Here is a 17,486-nt window from a genome sequence, read left to right as displayed (position 1 = left end):
ATATCATTTTGTATTTCCACCAGCAATGAATGAGAGTTTCTGTTGCTCCACATCCTGCCAGCATTTATTGTTGTCAGTGAATTGAATTTTGACTATTCAGATAGGTGCGTAGTGATATCTCTTTGTGGTTTTACTTTGTATTTCCCTGTTAGATAAGCTGTTGAGCATCTTTTCATATACTTATTTGCCATCTGTATATCTTCGGTGAGATTGTTCAGGTCTTTTGCCCATTTTTAAAAATCAGGTTGTTTTCTTATTATTCAGTTTTAAGAGTTCTTTGTATGTTTTTGATAACAGTCCTTATTGAATAAGTCTTCTGTGCTGAGACCAGCTCTGTCCGGGAGACCCTAACCCAGCAGCACTAGAGGAATTAAAGACACACATAAAAATATAGAGGTGTGAAGTGGGAAATCAGGGGTCTCACAGCCTTCAGAGCTGAGAGCCCTGAACAGGTATTGACCCACATGTTTATTAACAGCAAGCCAGTCATTAGCATTGTTTCTGTACATATTAAATTAAGTAAAAATATCCCTTTTGGGAAACAAAGGGATGGGCTGAATTAAAGGAATAGGTTGGGTAGTTAACTGCAGCAGGAGCATGTCCTTAAGGTACAGATCGCTCATGCTATTGTTTGTGGCTTAAGAATGCCTTTAAGCAGTTTTCTGCCCTGGGCTGACCAGGTATTCCTTGCCCTCATTCCCCTGAACCCACAACCTTCCAGCGTGGGCATTATGGCCATCATGAACATGTCACAGTGCTGCAGAGATTTTGTTTATGACCAGTTTCGGGGCCAGTTGATGTCCAGATTTTGGGGGGCTTCTTCCCAACACTTCTGAGCTTATTTTTCCCAGTCTATGGTTTGTCTTCTACTTTTGATGGTGTTTTTTTTTTTTTTTAATAGAGTAGAAGCTTTTAATTTTAATGAAGTCCAGTTATCAGTTATTTCTTTCATGGATTATAGTTTGATGATGTGTCTAAGATGTCACTGCCATACCCAAGGTCATCTAGATATTCTCTTATGTCACTTTCTAGGAGCTTTATTGTTTTTTGTCTTACATTAAGATCTAGGATCCATTTTAAGTTAATTTTTGTGAAGGCTGTAAGGTCTATGTCTAGATTCTTTTTGCATTTGGTTGTCCAATTGTTTCAGCACTGTTTGTTGAAAAGACTATCCTTTTTTCATTGAATTGGTTTGTCTTCTTTGTTAAGTATCAGTTGATTATATTTGTGGGAGCCTATTTCTGGGCTCTTATTATTTTCCACTGATCTGTTTTGTCAGTTCTTTGCGCATCCCACACTGTCGTGATTGCTATAGCTTTATAGGAAGTCTTGAAGTCAGGTAGTGTCAGTCTCATGACTTTGTTCTTCAGTATTGTGTTGGCTATTCTGGGTCTCCATATAGAATCAGTATGTCAGTACCTACAAAATAACTTGCTGGGGTTTTTTGGTGAGGATTACATTTAATCTATTGATTTGGGAAGAACTGACATCTTGACAGATATGTAGTCTTCTGTCCAAGAGCATGGAATAACTCTTCATTTATTTAGTTATTTGATTTCTTTAATCAGTTTTGTAATTTTCCTCATGTATGTCTTATACGTATTTTGCTAGATTTATCCTTAAGTATTTCATTTTTTTGTATACTGATGAAGATGGTATTGTGTTCTAATTTTAAATTCCACTTACTGTTGTATATAGGAAAGTGATTGGGTTTAAATCAGAACTTTGAGTTTAAAACAAAACTTTGGGTTTTATGTATATTAGCCTTGTATTCTGCAACCTGAACTAATCTATTTGTCAGTTCTTTTGCCTGTCCCACACTGTCTTGATTGCTATTGCTTTATAGGAAGTCTTAAAGTTCTTGAACTTTATAGGAAGATCTTGAAAAAAGAATTAATTCCTGAAGTTCTTTTGTTAGTTCTTTCAGAATTTCAACATAGATAATCATGTCTTCTGCAGACACTTTTGGTCTTCATTCTTAATAATCTGTATTATTTTTATTTCCTTTTCTTGTCTTACTGCATTAGATGAAAGCAGACGTTGTATGATTTCTTTTAAATTTGTTAAGTGTGTTTTATGGCCCAGAATGTGATCTGTCTTGGTGAATGATCTGTATGAGCTTGAGAAATTTCAGTTTGATGAAAAGGAATAGTGAGAGGGTACATCCTTGCCTTGTTTCTCATGTTAGCAGGAAAACTTCTAATTTTTCACCATTAGGTGTGATGCTAGCCGTAGGCTTTTTTGTAGATGATCAAGTTGAGGAAATTTGCCTCTGTTTCTAATTTACCAAGAGTTTTTATTATGTCTGAGTGTTGGACTTTATCAAATGCTTTTCATCTAGCTGCTGATATAATCATGTGAGTTTTCTTTGTTAGTCTCTTGATGTGGTGGGTTACATTAATTGATTTTTGAATGTTGAACCAGCCTTGCATACCAAGGATAAATTCTTCTTGGTTGTGGTACATACATTGTGGGATTTGATTCACTAACTTTTTATTAAGTTTGACTTTTAAAATTATATCTAATTTGCATAACATGTTATGATACAAATATACATAGTGAAATGATTCCTTCAGTTAAGCAGATTTCCATATCCATCATTTTATATAGTTACTTTTTAATTTGATAATATTTTTGATAAGGATTTTTTCTGTTATTCTTGACAGATATTGGTCTTTAGTTTTTTTGTAATGTCTTTGTCTGGTTTCAGAATTAGGATAATGCTGACCTCATAGAATGAGTTAAGAAGTAGTCCATCTCTTCTATCTCTGAAGAGATTATAGAGGATTGGTATAATTTCTTCCAGAAATATTTGGTAGACTTTACCTGTAAACTATCTGGTGCTTTCTGTTTTGAAAGGTTATTAATTATTGATTCAATTTTTAAAATAGATATATACCTACTTAAATTGCTTGCTTCTGCTTGTGTGAGTTTTGGCACCCTGTAGTTTTCAAGAATTGGCACATTTCATCTAGGTTGTCAAGTTTGTAGTCATGCGTTATTCATAGTATTCCTTTATCATGTTTTTCATGTTCATGGGATTTGTAGTGAGATCCCTTCCTTTGTTTCTCTTATTGGTAATTTATGTCTTTCTTTTTTCTTAATTAGCCTGGTTAGAAGCTGATTAATTTTATTGATCTTTTCAAAGAAAACAGCATTTGGTTTTGCTAATTTTTCTCTATTGAATTTCTGTTTTCGATTTCATTGACTTTTTTCATTATAATTTTTAAGTTTATTTTCTTCTGCTTACTTTGGGTTTAATTTGTTCTTGTTTTCTGAAGTGGAAGCTTAAAGTAATGATTTTTGGTTGTCTTTTCTAATATATGCATTCAATGCTATAAACATCTTTCTCTTTGGGTGCAGTGTTCACTGCATCCAATAAATTGTCGTAAGTTATATTTTTATTTTCGTTTAGCTTAAAATACTTTAAAATTTTTTTGCAATTTATTCTTTGACCAATGTGTTTATTAAAATTGTGTTGTTGAAGCATTTGGGGATTTTCGTAATCTTTCTGTTACGGATTTCTAGTTTAATTTCATTGTGGCTGAAAGCAGACGTTGTATGATTTCTTTTAAATTTGTTAAGTGTGTTTTATGGCCCAGAATGTGATCTGTCTTGGTGAATGATCTGTATGAGCTTGAGAAGAATGTGTATTTTGCTGTTGTTAGATAAAGCCATCTATAATCAATTATATCAAGTTTGTTGATGGTGCTGTTGAGTTCAACTATGTTTTTACTGACTTCCTGTTGAATCTTTCCATTTATGATGGAAGAGTGTTAAATCCTCAACCATAATAGTGAATTTATCTTTGCAGTTTTATCAGTTTTTGCCTCAGGTATTTTGATGCTTTGATGGTAGGGTCATAGACATAAGAATTGTTATGTGTTTTTGGAGAATGGACCTCTGTATCATTGTGCAATGCTCCTCTTTGTCTCTGGTAACTTACCTTGCTCTAGAGTCTACACTGTCTGAAATTAATATACCTACTCCTACTCTTTTTTGATTAGTGTAAGCATAGTATACCTTTCTTCATTCCTTTACTTTTAATCTATTAATATATGTGTTTATATGTGGGTTTCTTGTAGACAACATACCATTGGGTCTTGTTTTTTCATCCACTCTGAGAATATCTATGTTTTAATTGGTATGTTTAGACCATTGATGTTTAAAGTGATTGTTGATGTAGTTGAAGTAATATCTACAAGATTTGTTACTGTTTTCTCTTCATTGCCATTGTTCTTTGTTCCTGTTTTTGTTCTCACTCGTTTTGTGCCTTTTTTGGTTAAAAATTTGTGATTTTAATTGAGCATTTATGTGATTCTTCCTTCATTCTTTTTTAGCATATCAATTATACTTACTTTTTTCTACTTTTTTTGGTGGTTACCCTAGAGTTTACAATGGACATTTACAGCTAATTCAGGTCTGCTTTGAAACAGCACTATACTACTTCATCTATAGTACAGATAATAAGAAAATATTCCCAGTTCTTTACTCTGGGATATTTTAAGTGCATTTAGATTTTCTGCTCTTTAAAGGATTGGTAAAATTCCCCTGCGAAACCCACTGGGTGTGGTAGTGTTTTATGAAGGAGTTCTTTAACTGACTTTATTTTTTCTTTGAAAAATGATGTAGACTTTTGATTCTGTTAAAGTCAGTTTTGGCAAATAGTATTTTTCTAGAAATTTTATCCGGTTTTTTTCTAAGTTTTCAAACTTGTTTGCATAGAGTTATGTAAAGAAATCTTATCAGACACAGTATCTCACCGGGCACAGTGGCTCATGCCTGTAATCCCAGTATTTTGGGAGGCCAAGGCAGGCAGATTGCTTGAGCTCAGGAATTCAAGGTCAGCCTGGGCAACATGGCAAAATCCCATCCCTACAGAACATACAGAAATTAGCCGGGTGTAATGGTGTGTGCCTGTAGTCCCAGCTACCCGGGAGGCTGAGGTGAGAGGATGGCTTGAGCCCAGGAAGCAGAGGTTGCAGTGAGCCAAGATTGTGCCACTGTACCGCAGCGTGGATAACAGAGCTAGACCCTGTCTCAAAAAAAAAAAAATTAATAAACACCTCATAGTTTTATTTTTTCATTTTGCTTTGTTCTTAGTCATGACTAATTGAGCATTTATGTGATTATTTTACTTCATCATTTAGGATTTTGAATTTGTGCTTTCTCCCTTTTTTCTTGTTTAGGTTAGCCAGTGGTTTATTTTCAGAGAATCAGCTTTTACATTTGTATATTAGTTCCTTCTTTGTGCTTTCTAACATTTATTTCTGGGTTTTTAAATTCCTTCTATAGTTGCCTATTTTTTTCTTGTTGTTGAATTTGTTGAACATTTGTTTTCATTTTTTATTTATGTTCTTTAATGCTGTAAGTTCTCATCAGATAACTGCTTTAGCTGAATCTCATGGATCTCATATGTCAAACTTTGACAGTTATTTTCAGGAAATTCTCCTCTCTAGATTTGGATTTCAGCCATTATCTAAGAATTGTTTAATGGAATGTTTTAAAATTTTCAGGTTGAAGGGTCTTTTGTTTTTTATGTGTTTATGTGTGTTTTCTTTTGATTTTTAAAAAGTAACTTTCATGTTATTTTTCATATTTTTGAATTTGATGAGATTTTCTTTGTAGCCTAAGACAGTCACTTTTTCTCAGTTTTCCACCCGTGCTTTTAAAAAAAGGTATATTTTCTAGTTCTTGGTTTTTAGGTTCTATAAATATATATAAAACATCTATTCTTTGGGCATCCTATATTTTTAAGATCCTTCTCTATTTGATCTATTTTGGTTTGAGAACATTATGTTAAAGTATCTTATTAGTAGGTTTCTGTCTCTTTTACTCCATCTCCTATAGTTTCTGCTCTTCACTACTGTATTATTAGGTACATAGATACAGAAGTATTAATAACTATTTCTTTTTCACTTTAATTCTTTTCATACTTTTTAGAAGTGATGTTATTTTGGTTATCTGTATATTTCTTGGTTTTTCTGAGATGAGCTAATTTAATTTATATGAGCACTTCATGAAAAGAATTTCTGATAATCCTATTTGGGTATTTTTCTTTAGTATAAACAAAATAAACTACAGCTTCATTAAGTATAGGACTAAAATACTGTCTTTGTTTCTGTAATATTGAAAGGAACTGGAACTGCAGATCTGTGAATAATTTCAAAATTTCAAAATATTAGGTGTATATATATTCTAAAACTATGTATAGACTGAGCAGGCTGTTGGGCTAACGTTCAGGCCAAAGCACAACAATGGACCATTTTACTAGATTAATAAAGTGTTTTTTTTCTTTAGCTTTAATCAGATGTGTCCAATTATAAAGGTTTGAAAACATTAAGGTGGAAACCCTAATCTTTTTAAAATTAATAGTTGCTTCACTTGTTAATAATTTTGAGATACCACATGGCACTAAATGACAGAGAAGAAAAATTGGTATTAACATTAATTCTAGAGCTGCTCAAAGAAAATCCAGAAATTCATTGATAATGTTAGTGTTCTATAACTAAGTTTATTTTTAGAGCAGTAGGATTTGGAATAGCATTATTCTTTTAAAATAAAAGAAGAGGTTAGACCTAGTATCGTGGATCACACCTGTAATCCCAGTACTTTGGGAGAGTGAGGTAGGAGGATTGGTTGAGCCCAGGAGTTCAAGACCAGCTTGGGCAATATAGAGAGACCCTGTCTCTACAAATAAAAAATTTTTTTTAATTAGCTGGGCATAATGGTGTGTACCAGTAGTTCCAGCTATGGGAGGCTGAGGTGGGAGGATTGCTTGAGCCCAAGAGGTCAAGACTACAGTGAGCCATGATTGTGCCACTGCTCTTCAGCCTGGGTCATAGAACAAGACCCTGTCTCAAGTAGATAGATGGATAGATAGGATAGATAGATAAGATCAATAAGAGAGGTAGATAGATGGATGATAGAAGAAGAAAACAAAGTTTTGTGAAAAACATTGAATGTTTAAAATCCTCTGATGTCAATATAATAAATATGGAATTATTACATGAATGATAACTTTAGTAATGGATAGATTTGTATAGATGTTTATAAGTGAATATTAGTGGCAGATGAGAATGTTATTGACATACAAATAATTGAATCATTCTTTGACTAAATGTTCTGAGATAATTTTTATATATTAACTTCAAAGGAAATTTCTCCAAGTAATTGTGGAAAGATGTAAGTAAATCCAATATAGGAGGTGTGGTTATATAGGAAGCTCAGAAACTGTTAGGGATAAATGTAGAGTTGATTTTAGGCATAGAAAGTTAATTGCACTGGTATGGAATAGAGTGACTTGACCTGACAATAGTTGCCAGCTGAAGAATTTCTCCAGAATTCGTCACATAAAGAGAAGTTATGGAAAGTATTGACAAGGTTTAAAAACATGGGGGAAATACTTAGAAAATTCAATATACATCTAATTGGAAACCCAGAAGAAAAAAAAAAAAGAATGCTGGAGAAGCAACATTTTAAGAAATAGTAGCTGAGAATTTTCCATAATTGATGAACCATAAATCTACAGATACAAGATGTGCAGTACATCACAGATAGAATATTATAATGAAACTGCAAAACATCAGAGATAGAGAGAAAATACTAGAAACCTCTAGATATAGAAAGACAAATCCCCATGCAAAAAAGCAACAGGATGTCATCAGTAACAAATAATGGAAGCTAAAAGGCAGTGAAATAATATTTTCTTTCTTTTTTTTTTTTTTTTTTGAGACGAGTCTCGCTCTGCCGCCCAGGCTGGAGTGCAGTGGCCAGATCTCAGCTCACTGCAAGCTCCGCCTCCCGGGTTCACGCCATTCTCCTGCCTCAGCCAATATTTTCAAAGTACTGAGATAAACCTGTGAACCGAAAGTATGTACCAGAGTCTGGCTTTCAATAATGAGAATAAAATAAAGACCTTTTTCAAATAAAATTGAGAGTGTTTACTACCAACAGATCTTCACAAAATAGAGAATGTTTAAAAGTATATACATCAGGAAGATGGAAAAAGATCCTAGAAGAAGGGTCGGAAATGTGAATAGTAAAGGAGAAATTTTTATTAAGTTGGAAATTCTGTCTTGTTATAGCCGTTGAAGTTATCAAAAGTGTGGCATTGTACCATGAGGAAGTGAAGTGCAGTATGAAGTGTCATGCATATCGCTTTGGATTCCCCAGAACCCGTTCCACCATTTTTTCATTTTGTATCAGCATTGTGATTTGGGGAATTGATCCCACTTCCATGGCTGGGCCTTGATTAGTTAAATCCAGTTATAATAATCCCATTCCCCTTGCTAGTTCAGTTGATTCAGGAAGCAGGCCTAAGCTGTTTATCCTATGCCTATTACCTTAATAGCAATTATTTATACAGAGGTGGCCATGTGACTGAAGTTGGCCTGGTTGCTCTGAAGGAAATAATTCTTCTTTGTGCTTGTGGGAGAGATACATTGAGGAGACCCAGATTGCTGCTTCTTATGGTAAGAAATAAACCTTAATGTGAAGTCAACGTTAAGAATAGCGGAGCTGTAAGAAATGAAAACAAGAGTGAATATTTGGTCTTTAATGATTTCACTATTAGTAAGTCACTATTAGTAAGTCACTATTTAATGATTTCACTATTAGCCTGAAGTTTACCCTATTTATAGGCTTCATTTTATGTGAAATAATAGTTCAAATTTGTATAGTTTAGGAGATTATAGTTTCTTAGTTGAAGCTCCATTCTTCTCTGCAAAAACAAGTTAGACTTCATTAATACAAGTATAATTTCAATTCTAAGGGGAGTTGGAAGATGTACGCTTTATGCTGTTCTGACAAGACTAGATTAATTTGGGGTGTCGTATTTCATTGAAGCACACTGGCAGATTAGTATGCCCAGAGAAGATGTAAGAGTGATGAGGAAAGGTCTAGCACATGAAAGAAGTATTAGATTTGTTTTGCGTGATTCCAGAGGTTAGAACTAGTCCCAATCAGTAGAAATTCTAGAGAGGTGTAACCTCTAGAGAGGTTAAGAAAGATGCGCTGGGCATAAGAAATAATTTTCTAATAATTAGAACTGTCTGGAAATGGGACAAAAGGGTGCAAGAGTAGAGAGCCAAGATTTTTGCGCCCAAGAGTCTTCTAATAGAGGGCTTCTATAGCTATACAAATGTTATGGAAAATTGTTCTACGTAGAGTAGGAGGTTGGATTATATTACTTACACAGGCTCCTAACCATTTTTAAACTTAGTTACTAATAATGGTTCTGAACTCTCTTAGTCTTGACACTTCCTTTTTATTTCATATTCTTTGTAATGCCTGCTTTTTATCTAAAATTGATGATAAACATAATCTGCCCACACATATAATGTTCAAGAAATAAACGTGCATATAAGAGTGGAAATGAAAGTAATATAAACATCTAAAATCATGTGTTACATTTCTGAAATTCAAGAAACTTAAAACCAAACATTTTTCCTAAGGCACAGACATGTAGGAGCAAGGCCTGGTCTTAATTGAAATAAATTTAATTATGGTTTTTGTAAAAGTGGTGAATTTCTGTGTTTTGCTGCAAAAATGTTAGTATGTTTGGTCACAGGCTACTGTTCCAAACTCCACTGGAACAGTAGTACTACTTAATATGCTTTGAAAAGCAAAAAAAAAAAAAAAAAAAAATCTAAACTCTAGAATATCTGGTCCCAAGGGTTTTGGCTAAAATACTGTAGTTCTTCAAGTATTTCAACCCTTTGATGTTCCAGGATGACTAATTTAGAACACATAGTAATCAATAGGTTATACTTTTAATTAATATGTTTGGATTTAAGAGAACATGAGAAGCCATTCTGTTCAAGAAATACAGCAAGGTGGAATAGTAGACCGTGCTACACTACGTTGGACAAGTAATACTATACCCTCTTTATCTGAATATAAGAGAAAAGGGGAAATAACTTTATTTGATAAAAGGAATAACATACCTAAACAAGTATACACATTGTTGAAGTGGAGAAAGTTAGGAAATAAGATGTTTTTTAAATGAGCTAGACCTTCTTAATAAATGTTACCAAAATAATTTCCTGTATTATGATTTGAAGTAAGAACTTGAAATTCCATCACCTGTTTAAGCGTGCATTCAGTCTCTGATACCTAATAATAGAAGTTATATATGATCTCTGGGAGTAGCATCAGAAAACATGATGCTAGTCCATGTTGAAAAACATGGACAATTCAAAAATTTTAATTTTAATGTTTAGGGTAAATATGAAATATTTACATATATCATTAATGACATTTATTGATACAACATTTCTGGCTCTAAATCTGATAAAAAATAATGTTACAAATTTATAGATTTATTTTGCAGCACTAGCACTACTGCTGTGACACCCTTTTTAGCTAGACTTGCAGTTGGATTTCACATACTTTTAAGTGGACAGAAAGCACAGAATATGTTATATAATAATTTGGAGATAACCTCCTATTAAATATTTTTGGCATAGTTATTCAGTAATGTCTGTTTATAGCGGGTTTAATTCATAGAACATTCAAAAATTGTTTGGGATGTAGGATAGTTCTTCACTGATGTTCCACAGAATTTTTTAAGAGTAAAAATAAATTATATTTCTTCCTTTTGTCTTCTGTGCAAGTAAAGGCCCATTTCTATTTTCTTAACTCTTTACCATTTTTTTCATGGCAGGTTTTACTCTCATATAACTTACAAATTATTTTCGTCAGCCTCTGTTGTCTTACCAGCAATCAAATACAAATTTTGTCAGTAATATTTACAATATGACTTCATGCCTAAATATGTAGAATTTAGGGGCAGTTATTTATACTAGAGTTCTTTAAAAAGAAAACTACAAAGTGAAATTAATTTGTGTTTTAAGCAGCCAAATTTTATGATTAGTAATGCTCAGAAAGAAATTTGAGCACTTAATATCCTTGTGTATATGTGTCTTTCGTAGTATTTATAATGTTAGTAAAAGTGAGACTTTTACTGTGTTGGAAGATAACAATTACATAACACTGGTTACTTTTATTTTCTCACCACCTAGTAAAATATGATTTGGAGTTCTTATGTAATAGGACATTTAATTGACTTTTATAATCTGAATTAATTTTGTCCTTTTTTGTGAGCTGCTTTTATACCTGGAATAAAATGTAAAACCTGTTTTTTAGCAGCAGTAGTGAGGACTAATTTGCTGACTGTTTTAGATACCATTTGGTTTCATCAAAATGGGTAAAATATCTTTTTGTAAACCTTTGTAATACTATTGAATGAGTTTGGATTTATCCCTAGGTGTCTAGGAAGATGGCAATTACTTGAATATATGACAAGTCCTAGATCAGTTATTTTTAGAAGTCTGTGATGAATGGCTTATCCCTTTTTTGTCATTTTAAAATATAATCACTTACAAATCCTTCCATTGTATTTTATTCATTTTAAACTGTCTTTTCCCCAGTAATTTTCACATGGAAACTTAGTATGTAGCTGAATGTCACAAGCTTGTTAAAGTATTAGATTTGCATTGCATATTTGCACATCTTAGCTACTCTTTAATATTTAAAGTTTTTGTTCTTTAGTAAAATAGATACAGTGTAGTCTATATCTCTTTTAGTTTTTGTTCTTTAGCAAAGTTTTTGTTCTTTAGTAAAATAGTTGGAGTATAGTCTTTTTCATTGTGGTGCTCAACTAGAACTTGTCACTTTCTCTACTTAGTAGATAAGTGACTATTTACAAAACTGATTCTTTGATGAAACAGAGATAAATGAAATTAAAATGTTCTCTATTACAATAAACTACCTCATATAATTTTTAAAAATATAGTAATCTGAATGTATGTACGTACTTTTTTAGAAAGAATCTTCAAGAGGGAGACATAGGGAAAAGGAAGACATAAAAATCACTAAGGAGAGAACTCCGGAAAGTGAAGAAGAAAATGTAGAATGGGAAACTAATAGAGATGGTGAGTTTCAGAATCTTGGTTTAAATGATGAATTATTGATTATTTACTTTGTAGAGTTTTTGTGGGCTTCAGAACACCTTTCAACTGTGATCTCCCTCTTGTTTCAGAATCATCTTATTGACATGTTTTTATCTTACTGAATTATAAGGCAAAAACTGGCATATAGTAGCTGTACAAAGGCAGGGAAAGTGGTTTGCATTGCATATTTTAATTTTCCCTTCCTAGTTTTTCCTCTAGAACTTTATTGTGCAGCATTACAGCCCTTCAGGATTGTATTGCATATGTAAATTTAAAAATTCCTAACACTAAGCTTAAAAGGAAATCTAAATTTGTTTTACATAAAATATTATAAATGAGATTTTTAAATCTTAAGGACTTAGGAAAGTTATTTCCAAGAAATGTTTGATTTGTATCTTTCAGAAGAAATCAAAATCAGATGGAGACAGAGACCTGGATTTATTAATAAAAAATTACCAAAAATTTTTTTTTCTTGAGGCATGGTCTCACTCTGTCACCCAGGCTGGAGGATGGTGGTATGATCATGGCTCACTGCAGCTTAGCCTCTTGGAGTCAAGCAATCCTCCTGCCTATTATCTCAGCACTTTGGGAGGCTAAGGCTGGAGTACCACTTTAGCCCAGGAGTTTGAGACCAGTGTGGGCAACAAAGACCCCATCTCTACAAAAAAATAACAAAACAATTAGCCTGACACGGTGGTGCATGCCTGTGATCCCAGCTACTTGGGAAGCTGAGGTGGGAGCAAAGTCATTTTTGAGTCATCATCTTAACAAATAAGCTTTTATTTTCCACTCCTTGAATGTTTTCTCCACCTCTTTGATGTTCTGAAAGATGGGTACCATAACGTCATATTACCAAACACAGAGAAAGAAAACTTGTATTTGTTAAATGCATTGAATGGGGGTGGACAATTTAATGTAATTTATATAATTGTCTTATTATCTCAATAGCTTTGTTACTCTACTTACAGATGACCAAACTAAAGATCTTAAGAATTTAGCGACTTTTTCAGTGAGAAGCTGAAAACTTAGACCAGGGATTAGAAAACTAGAGTGTGTGGGCCAGTCACTGGTTTTTGCAAATAAAGTTTTATTGGAACACAGCCATGTCCATCCGTTTGGTTACATACTGTCTGTGGCTGCTTTTGAGTTACCGGGGCCAAGTCGAGTCCTTATGACAGAGAACTGAGAAGCTACAAGACTAAAATATTAACTACTATATTTCAGAATTAGCTCTAAAGACTTAATAGACTAACACTTGTAAAGTATTATAAATACATTTTTCTGGTAATTGTTACATCAGTACTCAAAGGAAACCTGTTCCATCTTTGGACAGTGCTGTTAAAAAATTGCTTCTAAGAACAAATAGGAAACTTGTTTATGGTTACTCAGGATGTCATAATCCAACGTAATACCACTTCTATAAAATAGCAATAAAGGCAGCTATACTCTCCACATTTGGTTGACTAATTAGTGTGTGTGTGTGTGTGTGTGTGTGTGTGTGTGTGTGTGTGTATATATATATATATATATTTTTTTTTTTTTGAGACAGAGAGTCTCGGCTCTGTCGCCAGGCTGGAGTGCAGTGGCGGGATCTCCAGCTCACAGCAAGCTCCGCCTTCCAGGTTCGCCATTCTCCGCCTCAGCCTCCGGTAACTGGGACTACAGAAGCCGCCACCTCGCCCGAGGCTAAGTTTTTGTATTTTTAGTAGAGGCGGGGTTTCACCAACTAGTGAGTATATTTTAAATAAAATATTATAAACCATAACTGTTCAAGTTTGGAGAGCTAACTTTTCTAAATACTAAGGAGGGATTACCTCTTAACACAGCATCCTTTCTTTTTCATTTTACTTTTTGCATAAAAACATTTTAAAAATGTATTTGATACTTCTTATCTTTAAGTTTTTTTCTATTGTTGTTACAATAATTAATAATTGTTGAAAATATGAAAGGTTCAGAAAAGCCCAAAGTCTGTTATTTTTCTTCATAGTAGGTATGTCAAACCTTCTCCATAAAATCTATGCTTTCATTTCTCTTTTGCTATCTACTAAGCAGAGTCTTTGAATTCCCCTCAACTTCCTCCTATCCCACACCTTCAAATTAATTTTTTGTTATTCTTGCCTAAACTTTTTTACTACCCTCTTATGCTGTGTAAATGGCCTCCCTTCCTGCTGTATAAGGTTGATGAATAATTCCTTTGTGTTGTAGATCTAATTTCCTCCCACCTCAGCAATCTTGTTCATTTTATGATGCACTCCCTCCCCTCTATTACTGTTGATGGCTATCCTGCTTATCCCCTTAACAACTAAATTCTTAAAACAGTTCTGTACTTTACTATTTCTACTTGATACTGTTTCACCTGATACTTATTATTCAGTTTTCTGACAACTCTCCACTAAAACTGCTTTTGAGAAAGTCACTAATGACCTCCTCTTTGCTGAATAAATGGAATGTACTTGTTTCTATCTTAAACAACCATTCTACAGCATTTGACACATCAAAATCCTGTTTTCTTGAAAAGACTCTTTTGGCTTCTATTTATCACTCTTCAGTTTTCTATCTTCCTGTTCAAGCCCTTCAGTCTTACATAGAGACTCCTTATTATTCATCTGCTCCTTAAGTAATGTTGATTCCCAAGGATTTGCACTTAACAGTGTTTTACTTCAAGAGCCTTTTTATATAGGAAATTCTTCCTAAAAGGTGAGTGTAAAATGTCTTTAATAGAATTTCTTTTTGCTTTCCCTTGGTTAGAAGCGCTGAGTTTTGACCATTGTGTATCTCTGTGATTTGAAAGTATCTGTTGAGGAATATTGAAAAGCATTGAGTTAGGTGCCCCAGTCCCTGGATAGTGAGACTAAACTGGTTTCATAGACTTACCTTCTGCATTGTCATTCTAACCAGAATAACAGTTTAGCTGGAGTTCAGAAGAATTGGTATATTTATAAACTTTTCTGGTTTTTAGGTACTTTATATGCTTTTTCCAGACGAATAACTTTGTCTTTGTGTATTTTATCATAACTGTCATATTATGAAGACCTGAAAATTTTAAAATATGTATTTATTCATTAATTTAACAATGACATATAAAAATCCAATATAATACTTTATTATGAAAAATATATTTTGCAAAGTAAAAAATAATAATTGTGAGGGTGGCAGTGTTTGTGTTTGCAAATTGTTTTAATGTCTGGCTTTATAGTTGATAGGTAGATTTTCTTACCTGCCTTACATTACATTACATTACATGCCTTACATTTACCTATTGGCAGCATCATATTCTGGAAAACTTCACTATCTACTCATGGAGGAGAATGAGTACACCAGGCAAACAATATAGGTGTTATAGAAGTAGTTTGATTTTGTAGAACTCCTGAAATTGTCTCAGGGACCTCCCACTATCCTCAGACCCCCTCCTGAGAATCACTTGTCTATAAGAACAGCTTTGCAAACTTGGTTGTTTTTCCTGTGCCACCACCCATCTTCTTTTTCTCACTTTAATTTTTCTTCTAATTGAAATCATGCTCCCAGTGCTTCGACAACATCATTATGTGTAGTGACTCCAAAATCCTGGAGCTCTGGTTAGCATTGACCAACTGGGCATCTCATCTGAGTTATGTATCTTAAAGGGGCATCCTTTTCCTACCAGATACCAACAGTCCCCTGAGAGTCATCAGTGACCTCCTTTCCCTCCACGCAGGCATTTACCAGATAGTTTTATGTACCAAATGCACCATTGAAAACCATCTGTTCCTCTTAGTTACTCCTAACATTCTGGTTCTTAAGATTATTTGTTTTGTGTCTATAAATTTATTTTACCAAAATAACCTCCTAATCCCATCCACTTGCTTATAGTTTTGTCTCTAATTTATTCTCCACTTTGAAACAAAGAATAATCTTTTTCTTAAAAGTCTTTTTTACTGAAGTAGCATACTATATGTTCAGAGGAATACACAATACATGTGTCAAACCATTGGATTTCACAAACTGAGCATGTTTAATAAAACCATCCTCCAGATCAGTAAGAGTAGTAAATTACTATTTCCCATAGTCTCCTTGTGTTTTTCTTCTAGTCCACTGCTCTGGCCCTCACCTCCCAAAGGTAACTGCTGTCCACAGTTTCTAAGCACCATTAATTAGTTTTGTCTGTTTGAGCTCTATATAAATAGAATTGACATGTACTCTTTTATTGCCTACCTTCTTTTAATTAACAGCATTATCTGAGATTGTACTTTATTTCACATATCATTCATTAGTTCTTATTGCTATATAGTGTTTTTGTATGAACGTGCCATAATTTAGTCACTGTTGATGAACATTTAAAGTAATTCAGTTTAGATTGCTATTATGTATAGGGAATTACTGTTACTATTCTTAAACATATTTTTTTGGTAAACATGTACAGACACATACCCATTCCTCTTGTGGTTTATGGTTGAAGTGGAATTCTGGGCCATTGAGTATGTATATGTTCCTCTTTGAAATGAATAGTTTCAAATCAAAATGGTTGTACTAGTTACCCATATGGTATTTTTGCCTTTTTCATCGTAGCTATTTAAAATTTTGTGGTGGTATCTTACTGTGGTTTTTAGTTTGCATTTCCCTAATGAAGTTGAAAACTTTTCACATGTTCACTGACCATCATTACACCTATTTTGTGAAGTGTCTATTCAAATGTTTGCCATTCTTCTATTGTGTGTTGCCTGTTTGTTGTTGTTGTTATTTGTTAATTAGAGGAATCTTTATGTTTTTTCTGGATGTAAGTTTTTTATCAGATATATAAATATATTGGCCAAGTGGCCCTTTCTCCCACTCTATGAATTGCAGAACAGTCTTTTAAAAGAATAAATTGAATGTTCATTTTATTTTCCTGTTTCGTTCCTAATTTCCCATTGCCTTAAGGAGCATTTGCAAATTCTTCTACTGTAAAACTTTTGATTATCTGGTTGCTCTCTATATTTCCAGTCCCCACTCCGAAGTCTGTGCTTTTTATTTGGTTCCTTAAACTTCTTGTATTTGCTCAGCATGTGTTCTTAAGGACTAATGAAGTAACATAAAAAGCAGAAGTATCATTGCAGTAGAATGTGTGAAAGTATTTTGGTAATCTTGGAGGTTAGTACATCCTCCTTAAATAGGGCATAAAACCCAGAAGTCACAAACATTTGATTACATAAAACTGGGAGTTTCTGGGTAACAAAATGCAGAAGTTAAAAACAGATGAAAGGCTAAAAGAAAATACTTGACACGTGTAACATGTGTAAGCATGAATAAAGACACTATATAGACACTGTGGGTTCCTACAAATACATAAGAAAAAAGACAACCGGATTAAAATGAGTAAAAATATATATGTATCGGATAGGTAACTCACAGGAGAAAAAGAAATGGCCAATAAATGCTCAATCTTACTGCAGGGAAATATTGATGAAAATAAAGAGATAGGATTATTCACCCATCAGTTTGGCAGAAGTGAAGAATATTAATGTTTTCAAGTGAGGGTTTACATTGATAAAGCAGTTTGGAGTACAGTTTGGTGAT

The 17,486-nt window shown here is 33.4% G+C and overlaps 1 protein-coding gene across 12 annotated transcripts in view; it reads left to right on the top strand.

Annotated features, from left to right (window-relative positions):
* ZC3H13 (zinc finger CCCH-type containing 13) overlaps window positions 1-17,486 on the top strand; it is a 97,369-nt gene that overhangs the window by 21,289 nt on the left and 58,594 nt on the right. For 11 of the 12 annotated variants that reach the window (XM_021929410.2, XM_021929404.2, XM_021929405.2 and 8 more), the window contains one exon: window positions 11,828-11,936. In XM_021929410.2, the coding sequence (XP_021785102.2) occupies window positions 11,828-11,936 (109 nt within the window). Of the gene's footprint in view, window positions 1-8,368; window positions 8,475-11,827; window positions 11,937-17,486 lie in introns of all 12 variants that reach the window. The other variant, XM_021929412.2, reaches the window with a different exon arrangement.

This window comes from Papio anubis, chromosome 15, assembly GCF_008728515.1.
Source record: "Papio anubis isolate 15944 chromosome 15, Panubis1.0, whole genome shotgun sequence".
In the NCBI taxonomy this organism is placed as follows: Eukaryota; Metazoa; Chordata; class Mammalia; order Primates; family Cercopithecidae; genus Papio; species Papio anubis.
This window is presented reverse-complemented; position numbering and strand designations above follow the sequence as displayed.